Raw genomic sequence first — 27,932 nt, 5'->3', positions numbered from 1 at the left:
ACCAAGCCCTCCTTGCTACAGCACACCTGAGCATGGCTCCAGTGGGTGTTTCACTGTCACTTTCATGGGTTTCACACCCAAAATCCAACACCAGACAGGAAGGCTTTCAGGACAGGAGGAGGTAACCTTTTCGCCGCAGTCACCACATCGGCTTATATCTACCTAGCTACCTTTTCAAAGACTCATCAGCCTTAAAGTAGACTCACAGACGTTTCAAACTTACCCTAAAGTTAAATATTAACTTTTCAATCCTATTTCTGGTATCTTTGCACCAGTTCTCACTTCCTGAAAGGGAGATATGGAAGTATTTCAGCTACAGCTTTGTCACTCTTTGTTCTTGAGCTATCAACTTCCCCCGGCAGCCTTCACCAGAAAGACCTTTTCACCGCCTGCTCCGGCCGCACAAACAGCCCCGGCTCTGAGGTGGGCGCTACGGCGAGCAGACGCCTGTGGCGAGTTACCGAACCTCGCCAAAACCGCGGAGAACGACGGCAGTTCCCTCAGCGGCCGCCCCCTCAGCGACCATTCCCTCAGCCGCCCTTCCCTCAGCGGCCGCCCCCTCAGCGGCCGCTCTCCTCAGCGGCCGCCGGCTTCCCCCTACCTGCCCGCCCGGCCGCGCCCGCTGAGCGGGGCGGAGGAAAGGGAAGGGCCGCCTACCTCGGGGTACCCGCTCCTCCCTTCCCCGGCCCGTCTCTCAGACGCCAGGTGGAGGCGAAGGGAGCGGGAGGTGAGGGACGGCGCTGCCATCGGAGACCGCAAGTGAGCGAGCGAGCGAGCGCGCGCGCGAGCGAGGGCGGGAAGGGCTGGTGGCCGCGAGCGGGGCGGGAACGTGTGGGCCCCCCTCACGGCGCGGTGCGCCCTGCCTGCGGGGACCCGCGGGGGGGCCGGAGGAGGCATGCCGGGCAGCCAGATTCTTTTTATTTTATTTTACCTTCATTTTTTTTTTATTATTATTATTTTCGAGCGCTTGTAAGAACGGCGGTTTGACCCGATCCCGGTGCGCTGTGGGGAGCCTCCTCCCCGGGGTCGCTCCAGCGGCGGCCGCCCGGCACTTCCTCAGAGGCCTGTTCTGCCCTCGAGCTGTGCCTCTTTACCCCTTGTGTCCCCCCGCACTCACCGCCTGAAACATGCCGGGGCACTACCTGTCTTAGAAATACGCAGGGAAACACCATCGTCTGGTTTTCCCCTCGACCTTAAAATGTGCCTTTTCCCGCTCTAGTACGAGTAACACCCTCCTGTATTTCCACACAAAGTTTGAAGTTCAGGGCTGTAAAGGGCTAAAATTTGTGGAGAGCTTAATCTGTAGAGAAATTGCTGCTTTTTTTTTATTGCTGTCTTGGCTAAAATGCTCTGTAGAAACACTGACTAGAGTCAGCAGTAGCCTGGAGACACGTTTCTGGCCTTTTTGATCTCCCTATGCCAGGCCATACAGCTGCAACCCAGGAGGAGCCCAGGAATTGGGGTGCGTTCCTGCAGCAGATCCAGTCTTGATCTGAAGGGTTTAAGCCATGGAGCTTGCACAGCCCGCCCTGGCAGTTTGGCTTCGCCGGGGTTTAAATACGCAATCATTGTCCTTGTTGCTTAGCTTGCCCCTTTTTCGAGGCTAGGCTTTGTTTGTGCTTCGTACTCTTATAGATTTACTAGTGTTTGTGTTTTCTTACCATCAAACTGAAACCTCCTGGTTTGAAGAGGAAGTGGGGACGAGAGCAGCTTTAGGGAATGATGGAGTGCCAGGATTAGCTGCACTGAGGCCATGGTTTTTGCAAGCCAGCATGAATGAAAGGAAGAGTTTCACCCACCCCTTGGGCTGCTCATTTTCACCCGTGTCAGCACAAACGTTTGTATGCCGAATTAGACTGGGAAGCTAAACCAAATTTAAAAAGGGGAAAAAAAAAAAATCCAGATCAGCTCCCAGATGTTTTTGCTGGCACAAGAGGGCAGATGAGACTGCTGCTTTTCTGTAACAATACTGGCTTATAGTGGACTACAGGTAGGCAAAAATGTAGTTCCTCTGCCAGATTTCATACCTGTGTTCCTGAAATGAAATCACATAGTTCTCATGCTTAGGCCAGCTGTAGATTTCTTTCTTTTTAAAAGCTGTTATTGATGCTTGGGAGCATGACTGGTGGCATTTTGACTTTTCTAAAGTCAGGATTCCTGTTTTGCAATGATAACTGTTCTCTACACCTTGCACTGCCCTTGTGCTGAAAGCCTCATCTGCCCGGGAGACCATCTCAGGAGTTGTGTCTTGGACGTTTTGCCTTCAGGACCTCCACTGGGTACACCCTGGTCTAACACAAACCTAAGCTAGTAAATCCACGTAGCACAGAGCAGCACAAATTCAAAATTCAAGCTCTATCCTGGAGGCAGGAGAGCCATAGTGGTTTCCAGAGTCCAGCACAATGTCTTTATTTACCAAGGCAAAACAAGCAAACTTCTTGGAGAAGTATCAACCCTTGTTGGTTTAGTAACTGTTTGGTGAAAAGGTGTAGGCTGGCACATCCAAGAACCTAATTAACAGTACCATTTGTTCCTGTAAAGCAGCCTCTTGGAGTATAAATTCCTGTTCCTGTAAATTAGCCTTTTGGAGTCATATGATTATAAAGTTGCAGTTTTCTGAGTTAAGGCTGTCTATAAGTCATCATGATTTTAGAATTTCAGGGCAGACTCCCAGCACTGATCTAGTGAAACTCCTTGGTAATGTGATTTTCCCCTGAAAGGATGGTTTTGAGCTCGACAGATTGTTTCATTTATATTGTCATTCATTTAGGGGGGGGAATCAATCTAATCTTTAAGAGATACATTTGCATTGCCTTTACCTTTGGAATCACTTTTTCTTATTAGCAGAATTTGTCATTACCACCACATTTCTATTATTCCTTTGATACCAAATTTTATATCAGGAGGGTTGACACCAGGCATTGCCTAGGCCCAAAGGAGTTCAGGGAACCAAGCCTACAACTTTAGTGTTCTGAGAAGAGATTTTAAAAGAACTGCACTGGAACAGATAGATGACTTTGATTTATGTTGTACTCCATAATACAAATACTGCATGATATGTAATGTAACAAAATATCAAAAGTCTTCCTGTTGAAATTCTTCAACTGTAAGGTGTTAAGAAACATGAATAACACCTGAAAGTCTGGGGAAGATTAAGCTGTAACAGGCTGGCTGTTTGGGTGCAAGAGCCTCCTTTGCCTCTGGAAGGGAACCTCAGAATGAACATTGAACTGGGCTCTGCCCTGGAGTAGTATCTTTTGGCACTAAAACCCTCTTTTATTATCTAGTCGGTAACATAAAGCTTTGATATTATAAATCGGGTAAATAGGTGAACTTAAATTTTCACCCTGTTCCTAGGCATGCTATATTTAACCTTTAGCTTAATTTTACAGTAGCGTGACCTAAGCTAGTCTGATCTTGTCTTGCAGTCGGACCTAGAAAAGGTCATTGCTTCTCTCACTCCTCACCTGTGACAACTGTCCTTGATTTTTCTGGTTTTGACCTAACTTTTAGGCTAAAGGTTTTAAATTACTGAATACTTCTTTTTAAAAAGATCCACAAAAGCCTGTTGATGTTGTTACATCCCCTCTAGCCTCCTTCATAAACAACTCTTAGTTATTTTTTATGTTAGAAGCAGTCTGCATGCAGCACCTTTACCAGAGTCTCTTTGACTTGGGTTCTCAGGTATTGCTGAAAGTCGGCAATAAATGGAATTCATCCACTTCACTGCCTAAGATTCAGCTGCAAAGGCTTGTTTCTTAGGGTTCAGTCTGAGAGGACACTGGGTGCTAATCTGGTAACTTCTCTCACTGGTTAAATACCACAAATCCTTCCTGTGGCATCAGTCACCTTGTACCTACAAGCTCTTTCTTCGGTAATTAGCAGAACTCTGCTGATGATAACCAAAGCTTCTGCTTTGAGCATCTTGTCTAGTTTGGCTTGGCATGATTACTGTTTACCTGTCCTGGCAGGAGCCTGGTGGGATCTCAGACGATTCACCCTGCTGAGGCAGGATACATGCCTCCATCTCTGTCCAAGCAGACAGGCAGCAGAAACTGCAGTTACGTGCCTGGATATTGCTGGCAGAGAGCCATTAAAGTTAGTTGTCTCCCCTCACATCTACCCAAATAGGTAAAACTACTTTCTGGTTTTGGTCCCATGGGACCAAGCTGGCAGGACTGCAAGTGTAAACTTTCATTTGCAGTGAAAATTACAGCCCTAAGCGTACAAGTCAATGAAATTCCTTTGTTCACCAGACAGATTGCCAAAAGAGATCCCACCCACAACTGCAGGCTGTCCGGTGGCCAGACTGGCAGATTAGCACTGTATAGTGGGGGGTAAAACTGCACTATCTCAACCCATCTGGAGATGCTTGAGTTGGGGGGGGGGGGGGCGCAAAGTCAGAATAAAGACAAAAACCTCACATGCCTATCTTGCAAAAGTAATCACGAGAGCAGAGTCTAGATCAGAGGTAACAAGATAACACATCTGAAGTTCCAGCCAAGGCCACTGTGAAGTCTTGGCAGCATGGAAGTATTTTGAGACTATGGAGAAATGCATTTGTTTCAGAGAATGGAGGGAAAATATCCTTGTTTGTTTGGTTTGTTTTTGTAGAGCTTACATAGACCTTTCCAAAATGATTTCATCAAGTGAATATGGGTCTCACTCCTGGGAGCTCGTGGTGACAGTTGATCATCAGCATGAAGAGGTACAAAAGGAATTTTTACTACGGGTCACAGGGGACCTTCATATTGGAGGAGTGATGCTGAAATTAGTAGAACAAATCAGTGAGTAAAGACCTGTTTAATTTACACAGTGTTATTAAAATAATACATGCAGCTTTCCCTCTGCCAAAAGAGGCTCCTGTGCATTTTGAAATGGCACCACCTCACTTACTTCTTTGTAATGGTACACTGAGCATGTAGGTGCTGCAGACTCAGGGTTTTTATGTGGCCAGAACCCCTGTCTGTGACTAAAGCCCCAATGCTATCACAAACAAAACTTTACTTTGTTTTTGTCTTCCAGTTAGACAAATATAATTGGACTCCTTGAAACTTTTTTACATAGCTTGACTTCAGACAAACAAGAAGAGAAAAACTGAACTCTAACAAAACCCTTCAGCAAAATAGCGTCAAGAAATTTAAAATCGGCAACTTAATACTTTCAAAATTCTTACTGCCAAGTGAAAGGTCTGGTTTTCAGACACGAGTTTTGAAGGAAATCAAAGGGAGATGCACAAGCTATTCTTTCCTAAAGGCTCACATTCAGTAGATTTTTACACAAACACCCTTTGTGATGGAAAAGCTCTGCTTGGAGATAGTGATTTTTATCAAGGAATCTCTTTCTAGCATTAAAGCAGACAGCAAATCTGTGATACATTCTTACCAGCTTCTCTGCATAGTTACACACACAATTCAGCCAGCAAACCAATGGTAGCCAGAGTTCTCACTGGGTCAGAAGAGTAATTTTTCACAGTATTTTTATAACTAGTACTCAACTAGTGCAAAAACCTTTTTATATTGAATAATATTTAAAGGACATGTGTAACAAAGCAATTCATGTCAGCAGCTCTCTTGGGACACAATTTTTACCAAGAAACTCCAAAATAGGATAGGGCTCTACTGCGTTATAAACACGCTGAGGAATAGCCTCTACCTGGCCGAGCTGATAAGGAGGAATGACAAATGATGCAGAAGACTGAAACAACTTGACTAAGATCACACAGAAACTTTACCTGCTACTACATATCATTGACATCTGGGAAGTCATCTAATCTTGGAATTCCCCATGGAACTGCGAGCAGCAATGCTTTATCTCTTTCCTTATGCATGTGCTGCTCATGTCAATTTAGTTAAGGTTTTGACACCTTTCAGGCCACGATAGCTTACTGCTCAAGAGTAATCAGAGAATAGCCCCTGTTCTCCCCCTCCAAAACTCTTAAAAAAAGTCCTATATCTGTTCTTGATTCAGCAAGCCTTACTTTATCTGTGTATTTTCTAAGTACAAAATACACAAACATTCTTTACTTAAGCAAAACACAGGCAAGTTCCTATTAGTGCAACAAGACAGTCAATTCTTGGCAGGCCTGACTTCTCTGAGAAGTTTTTGTAGGCAACCCTCGTCAGTCCCTGGTCAGTCCCACCAGCCTGCCCTCCTGCACAAGATAATAAAAGATTTAACTGTGCCATGTCACATCATGCCCATTCTACCTCCCTTACAAGTTTCTACTTCTCTTACAAGTTTTCTACATTCTGTGCGGTAGAGCAGGTCACCTTATTTGTTAGAGAGCTTGTTAACTCTTTCCTGATTGTCACAGGGTTCATTCCCAAAATAATAATTCTTCTCCTTGATTATTCAAAGAATGTTGCCACTGTAAAGTTGTCCTAAGTGGGCTGCACTTGGGTGAACATCCTTGTAGGTCTAAAGAGGAGAGCTGAGAACAGCCCTTAGCTGTGTGTCACCAGAGCTTCGAGGGACTCACTGCTGTTCTTAACACGATAGAGATGAGCTGTTCAGCGGCGCTTCCCAGGAGATTGTGGAAGAACTTGTGCCCGTCTGGGTACACACAAAGTTTTGTGGGAGGATTTTCAAGTTGCAAAGTGGGTACCCTTGTTACTAGTCCGTATCCCAGCACAATCCAAGCAGCATTGGAGCACGTGTAGCACCAGATTCAGGAGATGCACTTTCCCTGTGGATATCTGCAAGATGAAGGCAGTGCCACAGTCATCACCAAGGTTAACTCTTCAGGGAGAACAAACTTAGGTCCCAGCGACTGCCACAAGTATTCAGCAAATAGGGTCTAGGTCTCAGGAACTGTAGCTGCTGCTTTAATGTAAATAAATTCTCCCATTTGCAGAGCACTGTTTCCAAACCAAGTTTTTTGTACACTTGCTCCGTAGTTTATTAATAACCATTTTGTATTTTCCTAGAAATATCACGAGATTGGTCAGACTATGCTCTTTGGTGGGAGCAAAAAAAATGTTGGCTTCTGAAAACCCACTGGACGCTCGATAAATGCGGGGTGCAGGCAGATGCTAAGCTGTTCTTTACTACTCAGCACAAAATGCTGCGGCTTCGCTTGCCAAACATGAAGACTGTGAGACTGAAAGTCAGCTTCTCTTCTATGGTATTCAAAGCTGTCAGTGACATCTGCAAAATTCTCAGTAAGTAAAGCTAAATCCCCTCTGGCAACTAAGTTGGAGCATTTTATTAGGTGACTTTGTTTTGATGTGAAGTCCTTACTCACAAAACTGTTTAGCTCAAGGAGAAATATGATAGACTTGACCCGAGATCAAAAGACAGATTTTTTGGTTTTTAGTATCCAGTGCATGTTGATAGTTCTCAGTCTTTGTGATCACTGATGCAAACAGTGTCAGAAATGTGTCCCATGAGCTTCAGGAGTACTGGATAGTCAAAGTCCTGTTGATGGTTTTGTAGGGATCTTTGTCCTCCATGAGCGGGACTCAGCCCCGCTTATTCTATGCCATTGACTAAAAGCTTGAGCTTATCAATCTCCCACACAAGCCTTCACCATAGGCAATTTTGTGGGTGTCAACTGCTTTAACACCTATTTTCACTAGAATTAATGATATTCAACTTGGCCTGTTAGTTATATGTATTTGCTTCAGAGGGAGCATGTTTTAAATGTTCAAACCTTTTATATGCTCAAACCTCTTCAGGTCAGGGCATACCAAACTACCCCACACAAGCCTGTGAATGCGTTGCAGCACTGAGTCCCGAGTCTCTACTCTTTCCAACAATGGAGCACCCCCAAATAGATGAGATTTTGGAGCATGCCAGACCTGTGTGCCTGTGAGCAACAGGAATAAGTCGAATCTGCAAACAGTCTTCAGAATCCCTTTGTTTTAGGGTAAAATGGGGATTAAAATCCTCATTTTAATTTAGATCTTCAAAGCTTAGCCCATTAACACGTTCATCTTCAGAAGGAATTTACTACCTCATATTGACCACAATGCAGCTTTCAATCTCATCGTGTAGCAGTGGATTGTGAAAGGTATAGTATGTTTTTATTATACTTATCAGCCGTGATAAAATGATGCCATAATTGTTCAACTGACATTTGGCCAAATAAAATATTTCTACTCACATTTTTCTTCCAGACTGAGCCAGTAAGGAACCCTCTAACTTTTCTCATGAGTCAATACTGTCAAAAATGTCTTTGCTTACCCTGGGATAAAAGTGTTTTTCAGAAACAGAAGTGTCAGGTTTGCAACTGGCAATACACCTCTGAATCAGTAGTGTGTTGGGAATAGTGTATAGGCAAGACAGAATCTTGTATGTGAAATACAGGGAATAATAAAAGACATGAACTGCAAATACAGTGGTTCCATTTCTGCTCTTGCTTGTTCGTAAGTCAGCCACTTCATTGAGGTTATTATGCTCAAAGGTGATTGCAGAGCCATTAGGGAGAAAGAGTGTTTCCCTGGTGTTCTAAAAGGCAGTTCTGCTTCCTACAAAAGCCCTGTCAAAACTCACTCTCACAGCCCAAAGTCTTTGGCCTTGTTATTGAATTACTGGATTTTCCACGGACACTGCTTTCGACCTGCTAAAAATAAAATTTAGATTGCAACATTGTGCTTCCCCGATGCTATTGCCAACCATGGGCTTTTTTTGGATTTAATTTGCTAAGTTTCAAATGTTTCATCTTGGTTCACTTCCCAAATTGCCATTGTAGATATCAGACGGTCAGAAGAACTCTCTTTGTTAAAGCAGTCAGAAGACACACTCAAAAAGAAAAAGAAAAAAGACAAGAACAGCAAAGAACCAGTTACAGAAGATATTTTAAACCTGTGCAACTCTCCAGTGAGTTCTGGATTATCAGGTAATGAAAAATCAGTATGATTTTATTCTTCTGACTGAAAGTCAAAAGAGGAAGAAATTCTTTGTTACACAATTAAAACCAGGGAAGCCAGTTTAATGTAGGATGGTAGTCAGAGAGACACAGTGGGCCTGAAATTAGTGACTTCAAGAAGTTGCTGAAATCTCCAATATATCAATATTTTTCTGTTGTCTTTTTAAATGTTTCCCTTTCCGTTGATATGAGAAAAGGCCATACCAGAAAACAGGTGATCAGCCATGGCCCTGCACACAAGATGTGCTGCTGCTCTTTGAAAATGTGAGACCGCTCTTAAAATATTCAACAAGTTTGGCAACCTGCAAGGGAAACGAGAAATAAAAGCTTGAAAGTAATGTGTTTCCTACCTCCGACACAACTGAGATATCTCACAGAACAGGAAAGCGCACTTCTGTCCCTGAGGTCACTTCACCTGGGAAAGGATGAGGCCTGCTGTAAACAGCAGAGATAGGAGACTGTCTTGAAAGAAAAGGGTTAGTTTTTTACAATGGAAAGTGGTAGCCTGCCTAAGTCTGAAGGCAGTTTTCCCTGGAATCATACATTACTCTCTTAACTTGCAGGAAGCCCAGGTTTATATAGTAAAACCATGACACCCGTTTACGATCCCATCAGTGGGACACCAGCCTCTTCTACAATTACTTGGTTCAGCGACAGTCCCTTGACTGAGCAGAACTGCAGCATCCTCGCCTTCAGTCATCCCATCTGTTCTCCAGAAACGTTAGCAGAGATGTACCAGCCTCGGACTTTAGCTGACAAAGCCAAACTCAACGCAGGGTAAGATGCTTCTCTTGGAGATCTTTGTTACCGGGCTTGACAAGGCTTAGCATTAATCCAGCTTTTTAAGTGTAAAGCAGAATTTGAAAACAAACCTGATATATGGCTATATTGATATTAAAAACATGATTTGATGTAGGTTTGGTTTCAGAAATACTTTTTAATCTTTTTTCCTTATTCAGCATTCTTGGTTAGGCAATTTTGTTTTAAAGTGATGAATGATGGAATTGTGCAGGCTCTGGACTAAATTCTGTTGTTAGAGGAAGCTAAATCCAGTTTAGCATTGTGGGCACAGCTAAAGGGATAGTTTGGATAGCAGACTCTAAAGGCTTTAAACGGACAGTGGAAATACACACGCGGATAAATTCAATAAAGCTCTGATGCATTACAAATAGGTGACTTATTGAATTATGCATGAGCAAACATTGCTTATTGTACACCACGGAAGAATACAAAGCACTAAGGGGTGTAGTGGTGCAAGTGTTTGAGAGGATTGTCTCTCTAGCATTAAAATACGGATTGTCATTTTTAGATCTGTGGAGCATTTAACAGTGACTTGGATATTTTCATTGGATTTCACCGGAGGACAGGAGTGGCTAGAATTACAAAACAGCAAATACTGAAATGAAAAGCGGGAGTTCTGAATATTACAGGCACACTTTTGCCCTGGCTTAAATGAATCTCCCATTTCTGGAGATCAAGAAGAATCTCACCGGTGTAGGTCACCCCACAACTAGTTGCTGCTCAGTTTCTGGCATCTACTCCTGATGTTTTGAATAGCGCTGGAGAAAAAAATAGGAAGACTGTAGGTACTGTGTTTATACAATGAAAGCTGGAAATCCATGTGAACATTCCACCTTCTTGAGTTACGTGAATTTTCCCCAGACTTGCAGGAATCAGAGCTGTTTGTTCCCACTTTTGTTTCACAATTACATTGGAGCTCTGCAGGTGTGATAGTTTTTCCTGTACAGATGAATCTGTGGGTTGTTTTCTTCCGCAGCTGGCTAGATTCATCTCGATCACTAATGGAACAAGGCATTCTGGAGGACGATCAACTTCTTTTACGCTTTAAATATTACACTTTCTTTGATTTGAATCCAAAAGTAAGAGCTTTGTTTTTATTGCTATTCATTGTTTGCCTGCTTTCATGTCAAGGAGCTGTAGCACAAGGATACTGAATTTTAGCTAGGATTTGTTACAGGCCTGTCAGGGATCAAATTCAACATTTTCCCCTCAGCTAAGGCTGCACTTTTCCCCTCTGGACACTGAATCACTGTTTCTCACCTGAAATAAGATCTTAAGAATAAAGATGAGATCTGGAGAGCACCAGAAACAGTATCCAGATTTCCAGAGGGGCTGCTTTACTTTCTGCCTCTCTTTTAACAAGAAAAATTAAGGGGAAGACTAAACTAACAATATCCTAAATGATGGAGAGGTATAAGCCCTGTTTTTGAAAATGGAGCTAAAAATGACATTTATGTTCCACTGCCCTTCACTGAATACTCAGCTTTTCTGGGCTGAAGCCCTCAGGCACTTAAATTTGTTTCAGTGATTAAATACCTTTGGAAAGTTCAGCAAAAGTGTTTTAAGTCCCATTTGAAAACAAGACTTAAGTCTTCAAAAATCACTTAAATGTTTTTCTCAAGTTGCTTCTCGTTTGCCTTTATTTCCACAAAAAGTCAGTCATGGTGGTTGTGTTAAGCCAGTGGTTTTACAGCTTGGGTATACATTTTGTAAAATTAAAGCACAGTCACTGACCAGTGTAATTCAACAAGAGTTCGAATGTGAATTTTAGAGGATTTGGCCTTCACATTATTTTCTGTAAAACTTTTGTTCTGGGCATAAACAGTTAAACAGAAGGGCACTTTCTAGTTCAGGTGGCATGTTTTGGGGTGAAATGCCATCCCCACTAAAATTCAAGTACGTGTCTCAACTTCAGCAGCCCAAATATTTCCCTTCTTTGCCCCAGCCAGCCATTGAGCCATAGGATGAAATAACCTGAAACTGCTTCAGGCAACTAAATAGCTCACCACTACTGGGAGAGGTCACTCGCCAAGGTTTACCCTCCCATCACCTGCTTTTCACCAGCTCTGGGCCTTGAATATTCCTGCGAGTCACTTCAGCTTACTAACCAAGTAGATAATAAGAAATTAAAGCGGTTCACAGCAGGATCTGACAAACGTCAGGCCAGTGCAAAGATTAGAGCCAGAACTGAAACAGCCAAGAGCAGAAGAGGGGAAGTGAGGAATAAGAGTTTCTGTCTTTTGGCAGTACAAAGCTGTTGAATATCACATTCATATCAGCCCTGTCACGTTATTTTCACTCTCATAGTGTGGTTTCACATTTCGATTAAGCCAGTCCAAGGCCTCCTACCACAAAAGAGGATGTCTTAATCTCCTCTTCTGCTTTGGCCAAGGACTTCTGATTAATTTTTTGTTGGATCAGCAAGCCACCGTGACCCTACGCACAATCACATGAGCTAGTACAAGCGAAGGACAGGAACATACAGCAGGGCAGAGGTGGCAGGAGGAAGGAAACAACCTTTATGGCTTCAGCCTAATGTTAGATCAGCTGCAGGTGATCATGAATCTGTATCTTGATGGTCATTAATGACCAATGTTGTTATTTTTTGCTACAGTATGATGCAGTGCGAATAAACCAAATATATGAACAAGCCCGTTGGGCCATCCTGCTAGAAGAAATTGACTGCACAGAGGAAGAAATGCTGATCTTCGCCGCACTACAGGCACGTACTTGATCCAAGTTGCGAAACCTGTTTTCTCGAGAAGCAGGCACAAGCTAGGACAAGACTAGGATAGAGCCCAGGCTGATAGCTCTGCTTGGATTGGGGGTCTGCTATTTGAGTGAGAAACAATAAGCAGCATCCATCAACTAAACCAAATAAATTCAGTAGCAGCACACCATTATTCAAACTGACACATACTGTTATGGAACCATTGACTAACATGTTCTAAAGCAAACCATACCCAGGATGTAACTTTGATACCAGCCTATTCTGAAGGAGATTACTGTGAAGGGTTGCTTCCCATACCAGCTACCATCCTCTCACATATGCTTCCTGAAAATTTCTCTAAAACACAAATTCATACATTCACAACAGACTGAAAAAAAGCTATAGCACAATGTGAAGATAGGGACGCTGTGGAGCATGTAGAAATTTAACATAACCTAGAGTGGCTTAGTCCCTGACTGTAGGTAATAAGGCACAAATGTTATTAATAATAAATTCCTTCCTTTAAAATGTAAACGGAGCTGCCAAAATATTCACAGCCTGCCACTGCGGAACACCGCGGCACCTTGCTGCCAAGTTTCCACCTGGTATGGATGGCACTTAGCGCTGACAGTACTGGGGATGCAAATGTGAGCACTGAGTCAGCCTCACAGAACAGGGACGATTATACAGCAAAGGAATACAGACACTGGCAATTAAAATAGGAAACTGTTCTCAGTAATTGCACTGGGATCACAGCGGACATACCTGGTTCCGTGCTGCCACACGTTGACCAAGACCCAGAAGACCAAATGGCCTGTTTTCATATGCTGTGATTGTGTGTTGCCAAATGATGTACTGACTATTTGATACTGACGTTTTATTTTAGTATCATGTAAGCAAGTTATCATTATCATCAGAGGCACAAGATTTCACCTGTGAATCAGAAGTAGATGAAGTAGAAGCTGCACTTTCTAATCTAGAAGTGACACTGGAAGGTGGAAACGCAAGTAACATTTTGGTATGTCCTTTCAGATCCCAGAATTTCTTTCACTGTGTCAAATGCATTGACTCTGGTGAGCCTACCTGGTTCCTAATTTTTTTAACAGAGTTAACAGACAATTACAAAGTGTGTTGTACTAAAATTATTCCTAATTATTCCTGATAGGAGGACATCACAGACATCCCGAAACTTGCTGATAATCTCAGGCTAGTTAGGTGAGTTATTAAAACTAATGATAAAACCTACAAACCAAAAAGCTTAACCATACAAGAAATCTCTTTGAGTTTTTCATTCTAATCTAACAGTAGATCCTACAGTTATAAATTAACAAATATACCAGATAGGTCTAACTAGCCTAACATCATCCTCTTCAAATCTTTCTCTCGCTCCTTCTGAGCAAGATTCTCAGGAAATCTTTCTAGCTCTTGGGGTGCTGGGGCAGCTATACTTATGCTTATTAAAAGACCAGGCTCTTTACATTTCCTAGTGCTCATCAATCATCATCTCTATAAACAAAAGAGTCTACAGTTTTGTTTTCAGTCACATTTTACTGGTTTTTGCCAATGAAAAACTAGAAAAAAACTTTCAGCTCTCCCTGATGAGAACCTCTGAAAGCAACCCTGGGGATTTATTTATTTTTTTTAAACAAAAGAAACAAACAAATTACCCCTTTCTAACCAAACATGGTGTCTATTTCTTTCGAGTATCAAAATGAGTTTCTGTGATCCCACAGCAATATCTTGATTCATGGGTTATTTAAATGCCTGCAGTGACCTCATATCTGTAATGCCTTTTCTCACAAAACAGTCTTCGTGTTTTAGAAAGATAAAGTTTTATATTGCACAAATATTTATCAGATTCATTATGTTGACAACTCATATTTCTAGCCAGTGAAGTGAAAACTGCACCTGAAAATTTTTAACTGTTGTTAACTGTTAAGAATTGTTAATTATTTTTTTCCAAGGTGGCTTAAGATGAAAGAGAATTTAAGCCTTTTAAGTTCCGTCAGTTACTCACCTCTAACAATGGATTGTTTATTTTTCCCCAGCAGTGGAGCTGTTTGCTTTTAAAAGCATTTGGCGGTTATTTTTCATCATGAAAAATTTCCTATGTACATGACAAATCACTTACTAAACCTAAAACATTGTAGAAACTAGGTAAGGTGTAAAACGTTTCTTTAAAGGAACAACAACGTTTTGTTACTATAATTCTTTGCCTAATTGTAAACCTAAACGCAAAGCTCTGCTTGTCATACTCCTGACTCTCTTATATAGTGAATTTTTATTCACATTCATTCACAATATGCACCACATTAGCATACCTGTAAATACTACTTTCAGGTGGGTGACAATATTGTGGAGAATTACAATATTTTTTCAAAAACAACAACAGCAACAAGCTTTCAAAAAAGTTTTCAGCAACTTTTTTTTTTCCGGAAAAATAATTTTGTTAGTCTGAAAAAATTACAGTCCCTTATTTTTGAAGAATGTCACTGTATTGGAAAATTAAAAGCCAAAATATTTCGCAGCTTTGAAAATCCAAGTTACTTTTTTAATCTAAACATTAAAATCGCCATTTTATAGAAAGAATTCTAAACCAGGATTTCTAGAAAGGCTCTGGAGGAGGCAAGAGTGGGTATCATAAATCACTGGTTTGCAGCTAGCTGTATACTCTTTGTACCATCATCTTAGGTTTAAAGGGATGTAGTAAAAAGACGGTGGAATTTATGGGTTTTTTCTTTTTCCTTCTTTTTAACTTCATTGTTGAGCTTTGTAGCAGGTTGTGAATTATTTCTCCACTAAAATAGTGCTAATACCTGTGGTTTTCTCTCCTGAAATATACTGAACCTGGGATTTTATTTCCCTGCCTCCCCCCGAGCCCTGTGGCTTTGTTAGTGTATTCTTAGTAGAATTAATTATGATTTTTATCTCTTGCTGGAGAGAGGTGGAGCTGGCACAACAGTTGTGTTTGACCATTACTATCTATCAGTTCATTCTCAATTCCAAAGTAGGTATTTTTAAATTTACTCCATGAAAGAAATCAGTTTGCATTTGCAAAGTATTGAAATTAAGTAAAATAATTTAGATACAATCCTCATTTTTATACATGTGTGAGGAGCTGGAGTAACACTACCCTAGTGGAAGGAATGGTTTAAACTATTACCCTTTCTTGGAGTGCTATGGAACCTCTACAAACTTAGTGAAGGAATAGAATTTTTTTCTGTTAGATACTACCCAGATAAAGCCAAAAAGATGGTCTCTATTTCCTTACAATTTAATGAGTACAAGTTAGTTTTATGGGTGTAAATCTTGTAGATAAGCAGCTATGAAAAACTGAAGCTAATTTTTAACTGAAGCTAGTTTTAACAGACTAGCGGGTTACATGAGCGTTAGTGAGTTCATGTAAAAAGCAGAACTAGTCTGTTAGAAGTGAATGGCTTTGATTAGGAACTGAAGAAAGTAAAAAACAAGCACATAGAAGAGAAAGAAGAAAACCCAAGAAAAATCATAGATGGGATTCAGCTAGAATCTGGGGTAAAAATCACATCCATACCTGGGATAACTTGGGTGCAGCATTGGTTCCAGGTGTTTACCACCCCCCTCATTGACACAAGTAGGAGTAACTCAACTGAAGCCACGTGTATGACCTCAAAGTAATTTGTAATATTTGTGACAAACAGTATTTACTGGTTTATTTACAGTATTACATTTATTACAAATAGTAATATTTGTGAGTGACATAGTAATTGGTACATTTCACAATAAACAAATGGGATTTTTTTTTTTCTTTTAGGCCCAGGAAGCTGTCACTCAAAGCTATCAAGCCATATTGGTTTGTCTTTAAAGACACTTCAGTATCTTATTTTAAAAACAAGGAATCCGCACAGGGAGAACCTATTGAGAAGATAAACCTAAAAGGTAGGAATTTTCTTTTCCTTTGCTTTTTCAGTTGCATTCATGAACTGAATAAATCAAGAAATCCCTGCAAGACTCAGGAAGGCAAGCACAGTAGCATTTAGTCTTAAAACTTCTTCAGTTACTGAGACTCCTGAGCAATCTGCAGAAGAGGCCTAAACAAAAAGGATTCAGTAGCTTAGCCCAAACCAAGATTATCTGGACCTGGCTTGTAAAATGCCATGTATTGCTGAATTCGCTTCAAGATGAGTCGGATAGAGAATGTGATCTGTGTGACGCTTTTATTTCCAAATATTTTCACTCTGTGTTCAATGGTAGTACTCACCTCTGTCCTGGGCAAACGCACACTGGTAGCTACGAGGGGATTATGGATGACACAGTGGAGAAGAATGCTGTAGGTTGCATCTATATATACTGCTGTGGAGGGACAGCTCCAAGACCTTCTCTGGGCCTTGTTTGGTTCATGCATGGGGATTTCCATGGCTCCAGCCAGTTTCTCTTGCAGGAGAGACCCCAGGTGCACCCACAGCAAGCACCAGCACCATATAAAGCCTCCACCTACATCTGCTCCTGCAGGGCCATCATTTGTTCAGCATCAGGGAGCCAGGATTCAGCCTAGAAGAAATTTTGAAATAGAAAGAAGATTGACCCCTGTGAGCAAATGGCTTTGCATACCAGTCTGCATATCCTCAGTAATAAATCCTCAGATAAAGGCCTGGTAAAACCAGCCAGGGTGGCTGGAACCGCACCAAGTAGCCCACAGCCTTGGCGGCCCATTTTAAGTGTTGAGCGTTTCCTAAGATCAGGCTGAGGTTTTGAGAGCACTTGCATCCTTTCTCTTTCAGACTAACGAACATGCTCTTTGAGCTCAGAGCATTCATCACCCTGGCAAGCCAGACCTGGCAGTGAACTAGAACAGAAACCTTTCATTAGGCCTAAGCTTCGAAAGTCTTGGCCCTTGATCTCAAAGGAAAACAATCATTAAGCACCGTTCTTTAGTATTAATCAGTACTTACTTAGTGATGTATTAATTAAACAAATCCATTGCTTTCTGGTTCTCTGTGATCTAGGATGTGAGATTGTACCAGATGTAAATGTTGCAGCGAAGAAGTTTGGAATCAAATTACTAATTCCTGTTGCTGATGGCATGAACGAAATGTATTTAAGATGTGATAACGTGAGTAATAAGGGAAAGCTTATATTCCGGGTTTCTTGGCAGATTGTCTAGAAGACCCATTGCCCTGTTCTAGCATTTGTATAGAAAGGATGCTGCAGAGGATTTATTATCTACATGTTTAGTGAAATTTAAGAATGATGTGGTGGTCTAACAAATACTTAATGGTTGAGGAGACAAAAGGACAATAATTCTGTGTTTATAGTTGGTTTCCAAGTAAAGCTGCTGGGAAGAAAAAAGAGCAAACTATCAAAGAAGTAAAAAGAGGTTACAATATTTTGTTCCAGTGTTTTCAGAGGACTGAAGTTTGGGTTTTGTTCCCTTCTTTTTCTTAATTAGAACTCTCCCCATTCAGATGAGGGTAGCGTGATAAGGATCTTACATTAGTTTTCCATATCAGTTTATTTCACTTGTATTGAAATGTATCAATCCAAATGATGCAAAAACGTTCATTAGGTGGAAAATAGTCATGCAGTAAAATTTCCAAGACGTTCTATTCCAGAGTACTGGATTTCTTTGAAAATGTAAAACCTAACTATTCTGCAAAGGCAGTCTGTAGGTGGAACTAGCCCAATCAGGGAAGAACAACAGTACCAGGGTAACTACACATCCACCCAAATTCAGCAGAATAACTCCAGAGTGGTTTTACCACACAGTGCGTGAGCAGTAGCCATCTTCCTAAATGTTTTGTCCAAACATACCAAACAATTGTCTTTGTTGCAGGAGACTCAATATGCTCGGTGGATGGCTGCTTGCGTTTTAGCCTCAAAAGGCAAAACGATGGCCGATAGCTCTTATCATCCTGAGGTCCACAAGATCCTTTCATTTCTAAAGATGAAGAACTGGACTATGTCTCCCCAGGCTGTCTCTGACCCAGAAAGCATAGATATGAAACCAGAATGCTTTGTCTCGCTACGTTATACCAGAAAATACAAGTCCAAGCAGGTAGGAGCATGGCTTGATGGTTGGGCATGGGTGGTTCCAGTGAGAGGATGAGGCTGGATCAAAGCAGCATTTGGAAACCATGCAGTAGAATCATCTTGCAAAACTCATTTGTCCCTTTGCAAGAGGTCTTTTCTTTAAACTGAACACAGGGACAGGTCTCTCAGCACTTCTCCCAAGTACTCCTCCTACATCCACACCACCTCCTGAGTCACGCAGCATCTTCTCCTCCTGATAACGCTGTCCCCAAAAGTCTCTTCAGAATAAGAAAGGAAGGTTTTTAAGGGCAGGAAGTTATTGTCTGCATCTTAAACAAGTGTCTTCCCGTCCTCTTGGCCTGGGTGCCTCTCCTTCCTCTCCACCTAATTCCTTGTCCCCCGCTTTGGCTGCGAAAGAATTCAGCCTACCGGTGCTCAGGCCAGTCTCCAGAGCAGTATTCTGGAGCGAGACCCAGCACAGCACAAACCCAGACCTGACACGTTGCTGTGCTGCTCTGCCCCTGCAGCTCAGGATCTGTCCCCAGGGGCTCTCTGCAGTACAGCTGCACGAGCGGTGACGACTAAGCGTCTGAACATGGCATCAGAGCTAATGAGGTTTGATTTAGTGAAAGCAAGGGTATTTTTGTTCTCCAGTCAACTGAAACCTTTCTCTTTTCCTGCGTTTCCCAGTTGGCTGCTCGTATTCTGGAAGCCCACCAAAATGTCTCCCAGATGACCCTGGTGGAGGCCAAGCTGCGTTTTATTCAAGCATGGCAGTCCCTCCCCGAGTTTGGCTTATCCTACTACATTGTCAGGTAATCACAGCATTACAGCGATGTCAGGCTGCCATCACGTGTTCACGCTCAGTGATTTGCAGGAAGTTCTTTGACTCCCTGTTCTGGAAACATTCTCTTATTTTTTCCCCCTCGGACCTTTTTGAATTCTTGTAACTTCCATACTGCTGTTTTTTTCTACAGCAGTAGCACTCAGTAGCTCCACTCCTGGAGTGAGACTCTCCGTTATGTTTGCCTTCACACAGACCTGTTGGGTCTTGCCTGAAGTAACATACCACTAGGATTAAACTTTTATTGACATAAACTCACTAAAACGTAAAAAATGCGTGTCTTATTGGTGTTCACAGGTTTGCAACAGATTTGTTCACCCCAACTCTTGCTCACTGGATTGATTAGATTAGACGATGAGATTTTTTGGATTTTGGATCAGATTTTATAATAAATTTTATGATAAATTGGATCAGATTTTATTATAAAATGCTTTTTGCTCAGCATAATTTGGCATTTCACTAAGAAAACAGAAAACACAATCCCTTCTTTAGGTGACTCTGGAAAAGCAGTCAGCACAAGGAAGGTCCTGTTGCGTTCACAGCAGTTTCCCTGGACGCTTACCTTGAGTATGCGTGGTGACCTGCATTCTTTCTCCTTGACAAAACACCAAAAAAAGTGAAAAGTACTGACACAACTATACTCGGAGGCATCTTCCTTAGTTTGTGCTTAACACCTCTTCCAGGGCTACTTAGGAATCCTCTGTGGTATAAATTGAAGCAGCTGGGAACCGTTCTCTGGCACAGAGTCCAGCTGGCATAGAACAGCCCACATCCGTACTCTGAAACTCCCTGGCTTCCCAAAACCCAGTAGCCTCACGTGAACTACCAGATCATGTTGGTCCTTGGATGTTCCAGCTCCTGCGCCGTACCTGGGAGTCATTTGAGAAAGAGCTGCTTGGTTGCAGCCAGAATTCTGCCTGGGACTCTTCTAGCAATTGAACCGAACAGGAGTTCAGTGCCCAGGAATGTTCCCTGTCACTATTTACTAACCTAGATACAGGCGTTTTGTCCCATCTGTCACCGTTAATTCTGTTAAACAGACCAACCCACCCAGCACCTAAACTGCATTCTGTAGCATAAGCAAAACATCTTGTGGTGAATTTCTGCAAACTGAGAGGCAATATCTCAGTGGGGACATTAAGTAAGGCACAAACTGTGGTCCGGGTCACAATCTTTCCCTAAGGACCAGCTTCATCTAACGAGAGAAGGTTCAGAAACAGGATCAAAAATACTGAGATTTCTTCCAGCTTTCATCATGAAGGTAGAGGAAGGTAATTTCTTTACCAGAGTAATTTTTTTCCTAGCTATTCCCAACTCAGAAATTTCTGTCCCCCAAAAGTTCTGATACTTTTGTATTTATTTTTCATCTCTAATCAGAAGAAAGTTGAAATGTTAAAATGTCTCAATATTTCTGTAATGTGATTTATACTCAGAAACATGCATACATTGCTAACAGTTGTTTTGATAAGTTAGTGGTGATACATAATAAATCTATTTTGATATGCATATATAATTTAGGTGAATATAACTAGAAGAACACGTTTCAACATTAGTGAAATGAAGCGAGGAAAATTATCATTGACGTTTTTCCAGTAAAAATATAATCAATTTCATACGTTTTGGCAGAACAATAATTTTTTGTCAGAAAACAATGAATTGGAAAGATTTCAGCCAGATCTGCCTGCCTGATTATTTTCCATCATATACCAGGGTTCACCAGCCCACATTTTCGCTTTGTAACAAATACTGTTCTAACAAAGGGTCCAAGCTCTCCTCAACCCCAGGCCATTGTGGCTTTTCCCACGTTTTTTGCACTTTCGGAGGAGGGCAGGTGTGTGTTTCTCTCGACGGAAATCATTGCAAACCAGATCTGCTCAAAGGTTTGGGGTTTTTTTTTTCAGGTTTAAAGGAAGCAAAAAGGATGATGTGCTTGGGGTGTCCTATAACAGGCTGATACGAATAGATATAGCCACAGGAGATCCTATCACAACATGGAGGTTCTCCAACATGAAGCAGTGGAATGTGAACTGGGAAATACGCCAGGTAAAGCTGGAACAGCTCTCTGCATTCAGTCATTACATTTCAGACACTGGAAGATGCTTTCAGAAAATCTTTTTAAACCTCAGAGTGAAAAGATTTTGAATGTGTTGTGACATGTTATTAAATAAGCTGTCTAAAATTTTCCTTAATGGAGTCTGTAGTCAAAATTCAGAAACTAAAAGATCTCTGCTTTAAAAGGTTCCTACCAAGCTTATTCTTTATAAGTTGCCCTTGATTTTCATGGGGTGAAATACAGAGACTCAAAGGTAAATTCCAACCCATTATGTTTACTGCTCTGTCACCGTAAAAATCTCATTTTAACCCTCTGTGTGGTCTAGCTCATGCATCATCCTCCTCCAAGTTGTGGTGATTCAGTCTTTATTACAGACTGAGGATACAGGAACCCAGTTTGCCTTTCAGATCCCACATGGGGATTACAAGGCCAGGGTGCAAGCTCCTCTGTGTCAGTACGTGGTCCTGAGGAAGAAGCTCCGTTGGGTGATGTATACCGGGGTGCTCCTGACCCCAATGAAGGCTGCTCAGCGCCGCCAGCTGTTGCCCAGCAGTCCACTGGAGAGTTTGGGTTTGAAAGCTTGGAGCCAGCTCTGTAAACTGTAGACTTCTGGGGTGAAACTAGTGTGATCTGATGGAAATTCAAGCAGCCTGGAAACAATTCCTGCTTACACAGTTTGTCGCATCCATCTGCAGGAGCCACAAGAGATCAGATACAATCCCTAATACTCTCCTGCCTGTGCCTGTGCCAGAGCCTGTAATCCTGGGTAAAGCTGTTGGATTTGCTTTAAATCCCTCCCAAAAAAGGCAGAATCCATGGTTAGCAATTATCCCCAGTTTGGTGAGGTTCAGAACTTGACAGTAGCTGGAAATCAAAACCTGGACCCTAAAAGCAGATTTAAGGTCAGCACATAACAGTGAACAGTATTAAACATTATCGGTTAAGTGTAGGACGAGTCAGGAGTGCCATTCCTGGTCTTCTCAGTGTTCACTTTATACATCATTAGAAAAAAACCTAGTTAAAAGCATGGGTTTGTTGCCTGCCTCACCAAGCAAAAAAAATGTGGCCACAAGAGGGCCCTGCTATAGCAGAAAATTGAGAAGCAAGCAGCCAAACACCCTCAACATCCAGCAGAGCCAGAAATCTTGGTTAGCAGAGACAGGTACTATCACAGTACTTGTGGTCCAGCTGTGCTTCACACTTGCTCTTTTTTCCCAGATGCAGCTTATCTCTGTTCCTAATTTTGCCATATATATTTTCTTTAGGTTGCAATCGAGTTTGATCAGAATGTCTCTATCGCTTTCACATGTCTGAGCGCAGACTGCAAAATCATCCATGAGTATATTGGGGGCTACATCTTCTTGTCAACCCGCTCCAAAGACCAGAATGAAACACTGGACGAAGATCTGTTCCATAAATTAACTGGAGGTCAGGAATGAGATGAAGTAAACTCTCTTCCCTCTGCCTGCTTGTCCCCGCAGCTAAGATGACCAGAGATTAAACAAAAATCTCTGATTGTTAACTGCTGACTAATAAATCTTGTATATGTCGATCCATTTTGTAATCTGACTGGACTATTTACAGTTTTTGTTAAATATTGAAGCCAAGGTCACTGGATGCCGTACAGCAACTCCGTCATCAACACTAGGAAAATTAAATCATCTTTGTTTTCCTTTTGTACAGCTAGAAGTTTTAAATAGTGTCTAGCCACTGGGCATTTTTTAATCTAGTATTTTTAATTGCAACGCTCTGTTTAAGCATCCAGAACAAGTATCTTGAGGATACTGTACAGCAAATTGTCTTCTGTTACAGCCATGCGACTTCCACTGTTAAACTGGCCATTGTTAAAAAGGCCAGCATTTAACAGAACTAAAGCTGAATAAATACATATTTTAAAGTTACGTTACTTGACTAACACTTGCACTGGGAACAGAAAACATTCCACCGGTGTTCCAAAGTCCTGCAGACTGAGCTATCAACCCAAGTAGCGCTTACACAATTGTTCAAAAATGTAGCGCCCATGCCTACCGTCATCCACTTACGTAGCTCCCCTAAAGCCAGAGAAGCTACCAGACATCTACAAAAAAGCATTAATCTTGGCAAAACTGGATTCAAAACGTTGATCTTTTGAGGAACTTTGATAAAGCATTTTTTAGGTACTATTTAAAATTTGCTTGTTAAAAAGGCCTCTGAGTGTGGGCCATTCTATTTTCTGTCCCTGTTACTCTGTTTCACTGTGAGATCTCATTTTAAACTTGTTGGTAAGTTGAGTAAGGAGCTGAAACACCTGTAGAAATGATCTTACTGATGTATGGAACACAGAATACAGAGAGGTTACTCGGAGATACTGTGCCTGAGGAACCAGATCTGTAGCAGCCAGCTCTGCCTGCTGGAGGGAGCCACGCACATCCACTGAGTTGAAAGACATTTGCTTCTGCCCTGCGATGCACAGTGATCAGTAAAGCAAGGAGGGCATGAAGCTAGGAGGAGTCACAGAATCATCTAAGTTGGAAAAGACCTTGAAGATCATTCAGTCCAACCATTAACCTCACACTGACAGTTCCCAACTCCACCAGATCCCTCAGCGCTGGGTCAACCCGACTCTTCAACCCCTCCAGGGATGGGGACTCCCCCCCTGCCCTGGGCAGCCCATTCCAATGCCCAACAACCCCTTCTGGAAAGAAATGCTTCCTAATATCTAGTCTAAACCTGCCCTGGTGCAACTTGAGGCCATTACCTCTTGTCCTGTCGCTTATTACTTGATTAAAGAGACTCATCCCCAGCTCTCTGCACCCTCCTTTCAGGTAGTTGTAGAGGGCGATGAGGTCTCCCCTCAGCCTCCTCTTCTCCAGACTAAACCCCCCCAGTTCCCTCAGCCGCTCCCCATCAGACCTGTGCTCCAGACCCTGCACCAGCTCCGTTGCCCTTCTCTGGACACACTCGAGTCATTCAATGGCCTTTTTGTAGTGAGGGGCCCAAAACTGAACTCAGCCATTGAGGTGCGGCCTCACCAGTGCCGAGTACAGGGGTAAGATCCCTTCCCTGTCCCTGCTGGCCACGCTATTAGTGATACAAGCCAGGACACCACTGGCCTTCTTGGCCACCTGGACACACTGCTGGCTCATGTTCAGGACATGACAAACTGGTCAATTGCTGGACAAACCAAAACTGGTTTTTGCATATCTAAAAAATAAAATGGACGGGTGTTGTCACATCACCAAGAGATGTTGCAGAAATGGCTGCTAATTCCTCACCGTCGCTGGCCCTGATTTTTCTGTCATGTCCTCTGCTTTTCCCCAGTGCCCATCAGTAGGCTGCAGTGGAATTGCTTCTAATTTTTGCCAGTTTAAGCAAACTATAGCTTTACATTTTGCAAAAGAAAGAGTTGATACAGCCTGCTTCCCAACTGTCTGTACTTCCCTCTCCTCAGCACTCTTTACACAGGGGCTGAGGGACCATCCAGTTTTCCTTCAGTAGAGGACTTGCCCACCTCACTTGCTCAACACAGGCCGAGTATTTTCCTCAGAGTGTGAGCACCACCTATGACAGGTAATCCAAGTCCAAACACTCGCGGTATTTAAAACCTGCCCAAGGGTGCTGTGGGAGAGCTGAACACACGTCTTAGTGCCAGCACTTACTCCACAACCAGCCTTCTTCCAGACTCAGCCTCCACTTAGGCTTTGCAGTCAGGATGGTGACCGTGCTGTGTTAGAGCCGCTCGTTTGGCAACGACAGACTCCCATGAATTGTTCATTGGGCAGCACAGCCCCGTGCTTGCCACTCTCTGAGCAGAGCTTGTCACACGACTGTTGCAAGGGAGCCCTGTAGTTGCCACCTGTTGTCTAAGTGATCTGAACCCATGAATGCAGAGATACAGGAACTCTGAATGTAGTTCTTGTCAGCAGAGTGTGCGGTGTGTTTTACTACTAAGCAAACACACCTACCTGCACTCCAAGTGGTCTTCACTGAGATTTCAGAGAAACTATTAAATATTTTGGTTTTCTTTCCTGCCCCTCCCTCTATCTCACTCCATGTGTCACTGTCTTTCCAGTAAACACTTCCAGCTGCTCTACAAGGAAGAGCCCTGCCAGCTCATCCCAGTCGGCTGTAAGCCCCACCTTTTGTCATTTTAGTTTTAAAGGAATGATCCCTTGCTGCTGTCCTCTCTCCATGTTTAGATCACCAGCTATCTTTTCTCCTTGCTCCACTCACCTTGCATGATAAGTAAGGAACATTTAGGAAAGGAATCTGGTTATATCCAGCTGCTTTCAGTGCTCTGGGCCAGCCACAGCATCGAGTCATCTTTCATCCTACCCCTGGTCACCGAGCACGTCCCAGCCAGACTCCAGACATTTCCCCGTAAGGCTCTCGGGGGTACCACACCCTCCCTTACTCATGCAATAACCTGGTTAGACTTGGCTTTCGCTTGTTCGTACCACCTGATTTACACACAGGGTTACAGACCACAGGCTCAGCGGTCTGTAGTAACCAAGTTATTAATTGCACAGTGCCAGATATGTGAGATGTTTTAGAGAGAGAGTGAAAGCAGGACAAGGGCGTCTGCCCTGAAATTTCACAATGCAGAGACAAAATCCTGGAGAGGAATGTTGTTGAGACAAAAACAAAAAACCTTTAGGAAACTTATACCTCGGCTCAGCTGCAACCCTATTCTGTAGGTCGTGCTTAATTAAACCAAAGTCAGGTCAGGGTAAAACACTACCAATGTCAGACGGCTGCTCTCTGTTCTTATTCACAACAAATACCACAGGGGATTTCACTCCTGCGTTACTGTACGGACCACACACACACCCCATAGTTTTCTGAACCCTCAGGCTAAATAATCCTTTTCTTGCGTTCTCTTCCTGTTCTCTGCAGGAAAATTTCTTGCTTGTGCTTGCTCTGTGGACTGACCTGCAAAATACTTCTTTTTTTTTGTTGTTGGCTTTAAAAGCCATTCTCCAGATTTTTTCAGGATATTTTCATTCCTAACCATCACTTGGATCACGGCCAGCGAGAAACATTCATCTCTTAAAACTTTACAGCCTGGTACCATCCTCACCTTCTCCAGCTCTCCCAGTGCTCTGCTTATCTTGGTGTCACTAAGGAATGCAGGGCTCATCCCTAGCATTCCTGCAGGCAAGAGGGGCTGTGCAGCACTGAATCAGCCCCAGGGAGGGGGCGTCCGGTTCAGCAATTTGTGCATCATCCATGTGAAAAGGTTTGCAAAAATGCCAGCCTTTACTAAACATTCCCCCAGGTTGCCACTGAAATTCTCAGAAAAGCAGAAAGAAGAACAATGTGAAGAAACAGGGCGACAGCTACGTGAGAACAGGCCAGTGATTCACAAAATCTCTGCCTGCTGCTACCAGATGATTTCAAAGAAACTGGTGAAGAGGGCTGCTGTCTGCTCTGGGAAACCTTCACCAATCCCTGGGCAGCTGTTTGAGATGTAGTACCATAGCAGTAATATTCCAGAGGATTGGTTTGCAGCTAGGCAAAGAGCTGGGAAAATACAATGCCTGCCTCAAAATCTGGGCATCCAAAAAAGCAGAAACAAAGGTGGAAAATAAAAATTAACAAAAGCTCATTTTCCAAGGGTGCTCTGCTTCTTGCAAGAGGTTCTCCGTATCACTCAGAAATCAAGCGCCTCTGGGCAAAGACTCCACCTCCCTTCCACCTTCACTGAAATGAGTGGCCCACTTTTCGAGTCTTATGAGGCTGCTTGTCTCAGCCTCCAAAATGAAGCCAGTAAGGTTGAACACATTAAAGGTAAGGCAGCATTTGGCTCACCGGGTTTCACGGAGTCGTTTTTTTAAGAGATTAAAAACAATACAATAACCAGTTCAAAGTCACTGTCTATAAATACTGAGCTACTTAACAGCACAAGGCAAAGCCAGGCTACCTCCCTGCTCCCCAACTTCTAAAGAGCAGCTTTGCAACCAGCGGGTCTGGAAAGCCAGAGGGAAGGCAGGGTTGCCAGCAGCCTGGCTGGAGCTGGACTTTCCTCCTACTACACCAAATTCTTCAGATTTTTTTTGAACCTGCTCCAGTTTGCCCTTTGAACCTAGCAGAGCGCAGATCTCTGAAGGTACCTGTTGGTAAGTACATGCCTGGCCTGCGAGCTGCCCCCCCCCCCCCCCCCGGGTTAATCTGTGGGATTAGCCCCTCATTTAGAAAACTATTTGTCTTGCTTTAGAGCCATTCCACACGGGAACAATATGTACATCTCGCCCAGCCTCCAAGGGAACCGCAGTGGCTCCAAAGAGTCCAACTAAAAGACAGTATCTTGTTCTGTGGATGTTCTGGTGTTTTTCAAGGCTCTCTCCCCACGGAGATAATGAATGACACGGTCAATAGATAAGGTCTGCGTACATGCAGACTCAAGGTTTTTGGGAAAGCAAGACCTTTATCTGCACTTTAGCACCAAAGCATACAGGTCTGTGTTGCCTGCATGGAACGGTTTTGTTGTCCTGACAAATGAAAAGTACTGACTCCTGTTCTCCCTGGAAATTTTAATCATTAATTGTATTATAGTAGCAACTGAACAACCACCCTTTTGCCTTTACTTTGGGAACAATCTCTATCAATTCGTCCCGTTCCAGTTCCTGGCTTTCCTCTCAGCTCTTGACCAGCCTAATTATTA

At 42.8% G+C, this 27,932-nt stretch overlaps 1 protein-coding gene across 2 annotated transcripts; it reads left to right on the top strand.

Annotated features, from left to right (window-relative positions):
- Positions 1–622: 622 nt before the first annotated feature.
- On the top strand, positions 623–22,845 carry FERMT1 (FERM domain containing kindlin 1). Of its 2 annotated transcripts, none has more exons than XM_074817187.1 (15): positions 623–759; positions 4,615–4,787; positions 6,930–7,163; positions 8,696–8,842; positions 9,436–9,649; positions 10,650–10,752; positions 12,288–12,395; positions 13,270–13,401; positions 13,549–13,598; positions 16,177–16,301; positions 17,369–17,475; positions 18,196–18,417; positions 19,083–19,207; positions 21,138–21,279; positions 22,555–22,845. In XM_074817187.1, exons 2-15 carry the CDS (start codon positions 4,637–4,639, stop codon positions 22,726–22,728), a joined length of 2,034 nt encoding a protein of 677 aa, XP_074673288.1. In that variant the 5' UTR covers positions 623–759; positions 4,615–4,636; the 3' UTR covers positions 22,729–22,845. The 2 variants fall into 2 exon arrangements, with proteins under 2 accessions (XP_074673288.1, XP_074673287.1); XM_074817186.1 differs by having other exon boundaries at positions 717–759; positions 4,615–4,708.
- Positions 22,846–27,932: the final 5,087 nt, after the last annotated feature.

This window comes from Strix aluco, chromosome 3, assembly GCF_031877795.1.
Source record: "Strix aluco isolate bStrAlu1 chromosome 3, bStrAlu1.hap1, whole genome shotgun sequence".
In the NCBI taxonomy this organism is placed as follows: domain Eukaryota; kingdom Metazoa; phylum Chordata; class Aves; order Strigiformes; family Strigidae; genus Strix; species Strix aluco.
This window is presented reverse-complemented; position numbering and strand designations above follow the sequence as displayed.